The 5222-nt window shown below is 44.6% G+C and overlaps 2 protein-coding genes across 2 annotated transcripts in view; both read right to left on the bottom strand.

Moving 5' to 3' along the window:
- The window catches only part of LOC107103919 (glutamine and serine-rich protein 1-like), an 11057-nt gene extending 7767 nt beyond the window's left edge, over positions 1 to 3290 (bottom strand). The window contains exon 1 of the mRNA XM_015403778.1: positions 3147 to 3290. Within this exon, the coding sequence (XP_015259264.1) occupies positions 3147 to 3229 (83 nt within the window). The 5' untranslated portion in view covers positions 3230 to 3290. The remainder of the gene's footprint in view (positions 1 to 3146) is intronic.
- Positions 3291 to 3680: 390 nt separating this feature from the next.
- Positions 3681 to 5222, bottom strand: part of LOC107103925 (transmembrane gamma-carboxyglutamic acid protein 4-like) — a 21108-nt gene continuing 19566 nt past the window's right edge. The window contains exon 7 of the mRNA XM_015403783.1: positions 3681 to 3890. Coding sequence (XP_015259269.1) covers positions 3851 to 3890 — 40 coding nt within the window. The 3' untranslated portion in view covers positions 3681 to 3850. The remainder of the gene's footprint in view (positions 3891 to 5222) is intronic.

The following is a 5222-nucleotide window of genomic DNA, read 5'->3' as shown; positions in this document are numbered from 1 at the left end:
TGAGGAGAAGTATGCTGCTCTTGCTTTACAAAGGGTCCTCTTATACAGCAGTAAACTATTTTTCCAGACTAGGTAGGATATTGTCTCTCCAGTTTACTAGCATTGATTTTGATTGTAATATGTCCCTGTTTTAGATTATGTCCCCTCATTGGATTTCAGAAATCTGGTCACCTTATCCCTACCTACCAGAAATAAAACTGTGAAAGCAACAAGTGCTCAGTAGAGAAGTGCAGCAGAAGGCGCTGTGTTTTAAAGTGCTTCTGCACAGTTAGAGTTACTGAGATACAGAGATATCACAGAAAAAAGATCTTAATTCAGACGGAGATACAGGGTCGCTGGAAGTACTTTTGAACAGGGGGTGCTGTAAACATTTTGGGTTTTTTTTATGGTTAAAAGACCTATGAGCCTATAGAACTATTAAAAATAGAATAAAAATGAAAAATGGCCAAAAATCGCACTTTGAGCCAAAACGGCTGACTTCCTGTGGGTTTTAGGGCATACCTCCAAGAGACTTCTTTTCATGATTTGAGGAGATCTACCTGTGTGCCAAATTTCTGATCTCTGGGACTTTCCCAGAGTTTCCCCCAACTCACGTTAGGGGGCGCTGTGGCGTAATTTGGGGGCGGCCATTTTGGATTCCATTATAGACCGGCTGTTTCACACGGGGGACAATTTACTGCCATGTTTTCCTGAGTTTTTCAAATATGCGAAGTCCCAGTAAAATGCGTTCAAAGTGCTACAAGAATCGTAATAATAAGAAGAAGAAGAAGAAGAAGAAGAAGAAACTTTCGAAATACAATAGGCCTTCGCAGCACTTTGCTGCTCGGGCCTAATAGATATGTAAATAGATAGAGATTCACTACTTTATTGTTATATACACGCAACCACGGTCTATAACACACAGACATCATTAGTTTTCAGGTGAATATCTGCGCTATTAATTCAACTTCACAATAACATTATAACAGCATATATTTGGTCAGCTGGCAGGAAACTGAGTCACTGTGTTTATGTCCAAAATCTTTTCAGGAAACCACAAGGACATAAATATATTAGTAAACAATTTAAACGTTATTGAACAGTTCTACACATCCATTACACAAAGAACCCAAGATCAAAATAACTCTCTAAAATACTATGGTTACATTAAGCTGTGCAAATAAATATGAAAGTGCATGGCATCACCATGGTCTTCCTCTGAGCTACAGGCAGGTTGCCATGGTTACAGGTGTCCAAATGTTCAGGTGCGCTCTGAGGTGGTGGAGATAAAGTCTCACATCAGCGGACAAACCTGAATGCGTTTCTCTGCCATATTTCCTCCTGGTTTCTGTCATTAGACCCTGTAAATCTACTAGCGTGTTTCCGTGAGCAGGATTCCTCTAGCTTGCTTGACATTACCATGACAACGTAATGGCCATGTCATTGTGTGAACTTGTGTTGATTAGGCCTCAAAATACTTAAATCAGAATACATGTATTAGTAAAATAAAAAAGTCAAAATCATTTCCCAAAATATTCATAAGGAATTTCTAAATTGTGCAAAGTATTATTAATACATTTTCTCCTTCTCACCACTAGAGGGTGCTGCAGCACCTCCAGCACTCAGAGTGTAATGTCTTAATTTTAAGTTCTTTAAATCAGAAATGATTCCATCCTGTTCAATAAATGATCAGTGTTTTTAATTCAGAGTAATTTTCATGTGAATGTGCTTTACTGGAGGCATCCATGTTTGTCAAAGAACACTACTGCCACCTACTGGTTAGTGACATTGTCACGGTGCGGTATCGGCTGTTGATCAAGTCCCAGTGCTGTATCTGGTGTTTGTCACAACGCGCTATTATCCAAGTCATCTTGAAAACATTGGCTACATATTATGAAAAAGAAAAAAAATGACATAATTTGGCTGTAAGGACAGATCATCCAAAATCCAGCAAACTGAGCCTGATTGTTAATTCTGGAGTTTTCTTCCTTTTCAAAGGGAGTTTTCCTCTCCACTGTGGTTGCATGCATGCCTGGTGTGAAGGATTGCTGAAGAGTCAATGACAGAAATGATACAGCCTCATCCTGTAAGTTAAAGCCTGGAAGCAATCAGCTGGTTTTTCTTAGATAGAAACTTAGAACCAATCTAGTTGAATCGTCTCTGAGATGATGATGGGTTGAATTGGCGCTATAATAATTGACTGAACTGAAGTAAATTATTGGGGCCCCTGATGCCCCTGTCTAAAGCCATCTATGTTTGATAATGAACTTTGACCTTTCTAACGTGCTGCTGATGTTCATCAGGTCTGCTTTTTAAACCCAGACATGTTTTCCTGATGATTTGCTGCAGTCTGACTGACAGTCTGAGCTGTCGTCACTCTACAGCCAACAGGAAGCTCTGAGCTAAGCTGCTCCGTTCCAAAGGTGCTGCTCAGTAGTTCTCCATGTTGTTAGGAGAACAGATTGACTGTTTGCTGGTGGAAAAGAGAGCTGCAGTGTTAGTAGGAACATCTCCATCTGCTCTCATATTCAGGGTGAGGAACCTGAGAATAAGCTCTGGATCTTCTGCTTGTTCTGTTCAGCAACAGGTCCATCCAATCTCCATCTGCCCACTTTGATCCCAACAAAGATCTAGAAGATCTAGAAGTCTGTTTTTTCCCTTCATCTGGAGCTGCTGTCAGGAGCGTCAGCGGGATCTCTGGAAGCTCCTCTCACTCAGGTTCCTTATTGTTCTCCAAGCAGACAGAACCTCTTCCTCCTCCAATCAGAGCAGCGCTGCCTGGACTCCATGGTGACAGGAGGCTGAGCTGGTTGCCATGGCGACCACTAACATGGAGCGAAGCTAACAGGCAGCTATGCTAAGTTGAAGAGGAGCTGGTTCTGACTGTCAGAGTGGACCTCAGGTGGCCTGGAGCTGCGTGGGAAAGTGTCCCTCTGCCAGCTGAGAGCATCAGGAGCTGCAGCTCCAGAGGAAAGGTTGAAATGATCGGACCTGCTTGGTGGGGGGGAAATGATGGAGCCTGGGGAGTCAGTTCTGGGTTTTTATTCCGGTTCCTGCTCCCCAGAATCCCCCCCCATGCTCCTGATCTCCATGCTGGACCTAAGGCAGGTTGCATGAAGCGGCAGCAGCATCGATTAGGCTGCCCCCCCACCCTTACCCCCCCTTACCTCGCTTTGGTGGAGCGGTCGGATCTCCATCCTGCTGCAGCTCCCAGGTCTCCAAATCCTGCTGTGGGATAATTCCTCTCCATGAAGGGAGCAGCTGGGTGAGGATGAGGAAGGACAGAGAGAGAGAGGGGGGGGGTAAGGTTGGGGGGGTGAGGGTTAGGGTTGGGGGGGGAGGATGAGGACCGTCCCCCTCTCCTCAGAGCTCGATCTGCTTATTTCTCTGTTTGACGAGCCTGTGGACTGGGAGGACTGGGAGGAGGAGGAGGAGAGGAGGAGCCCCCTCCTCCCCTCCATGTTCTCCACTGTCTATTGTCTGCTGCGTGGAGCTGCAGAGATGCTGATGCTGTTCTCCAGAGTGTCATTCAGGCTCTACTGCTGCAAACTGAAGCTATTTCCCCCCCTCAGACGCCATTTTTTGGGATGACCTCCAGCCTCTAACATGAGGCTGGAGGTCTGGATGAAATGAACTCAGATCTTTTGTTTGAATACATTTATTTTATAAAACATCTCACTGCTATTCTGGAAAAATAATCTTCACAACAAAGAACCCCACCCCCCCTCAGAGATCCTCTCATGAAGTCTGGTCACTCATGGTTCAGGGCTGGACTCTGGCCCTCCTGTATGTGAAACTAGCAACAGGAAGCTGAAGTTCACTAAGATCACCATCAGGTGCAGAGACATCACTCCTGCCAGCCCGCCTCTCATTAGTTGTCTGCTGGTTCAGCAATCTCAGATGGCGCCCCCCTGTGGACAGAGAAAGGAAGAGTTACTGTATGCACATAAATCTGGGAAGCTGCATGTAACTGCAGCAGAGAGCAGCACATTAAATGTTCTGCCATAACCTCATCACTATCGCTGCAGAGCCTCAGAGTACCAGAGCCGAGGGCCCAGAGCCACTTTTAGCTCTCCTCATTTGGAATGGCAGAAGATCAGACCAGTTTTGAAAGTTTTGGAAAGTTCAAAACCTTGAGCTTTGGTCTCCTCTCAGCATAGCTAACAAACTAAACTTCCACTAAGTCCAAAGTTGTGGAGTCCATAACTCATAATTATCTTGTTAACATACTCTGCAGCTCCTCCAGAGATATCAGAAGCTCTTAGCCACTGCTCTGCTAACTCCTTGCATGGACTGTCAGAGTTTTGGTAAATTTCACAACTTTACTCTGCAATAAAGAATGAAATGATTGACTTTAAAACAGGTAGCTGCTACAGGCCGATAATTGCACTTAAAGTAAAGAGACTAACAGCCAGGCAGTCTTTCCCTGCTAAGTTCCATCAAAATGCCATGGGTCCACTGTCCACCGTGGGCAGAACTCCTATGGAGAGATATTTGCGCCTTCTGTTTGAGCGCGCAGGAACCAATCCAAGCATGCAGTTAGAGCGCGCTCAAAACCGGTCCACCACGCACTCAATTGTGAAAAGCTCTTCTCAACCCACTGTCCTCGTGCTTGGCTCTGTCTCTTGGCTCCGTCTCTGCGTGCTTTCGACCTGCTCTTTCTGCACTTCATAGCTGTGCACTTGGCTGTTTCTCCACTTGCTCGACTCTGTCTCTGCGCTCGCAACTTCATAAATGTCTGTAAATGAACCACACCATCAGCCAATAACCGCAGCTTCCTCCAATCAAAGTCTTTGTTCCATATACTACATCCGGTTTGATGGCTAGCTGAAGAGGTAAGCCACCCATCCTGCAAACAGGAAGCCTGGTCGAATGAGCTGCCAGTGTGGGTCCTTAGGCAAGACCGTTCACGTCCCAGACCCTAATTGCTCAGTTCACTCACCTGCCTAACTCTGCCTGCGTTTGATAAAAGCATCTGCTAAATACATAAACAATTCCCCACTCCCAACCAGCTGATGGGAAGTAGGTAGTTCTATAATAGATCTTGAATGATCTCAAATAAATGTCAGTTAAGCAGGTATTAGGTCATTAACTGCTTTTACTTTGCTTCTATAAACAGATAAACAAGGAGGAAATTTCAGATATTTCAAGTTTGGTTAAACAAAATTTAGATAACAAATATTCTGGATATGTTCAAATTTTTACGGATGCTTCAAAATATTCAAATAATAGGAATGTTGTTT

This window comes from Cyprinodon variegatus, unplaced genomic scaffold, assembly GCF_000732505.1.
Source record: "Cyprinodon variegatus isolate N-32 unplaced genomic scaffold, C_variegatus-1.0 Scaffold1565, whole genome shotgun sequence".
In the NCBI taxonomy this organism is placed as follows: domain Eukaryota; kingdom Metazoa; phylum Chordata; class Actinopteri; order Cyprinodontiformes; family Cyprinodontidae; genus Cyprinodon; species Cyprinodon variegatus.
The sequence above is the reverse complement of the archived record's forward strand: the minus strand, read 5'-3'. Positions and strand labels throughout refer to the sequence as shown.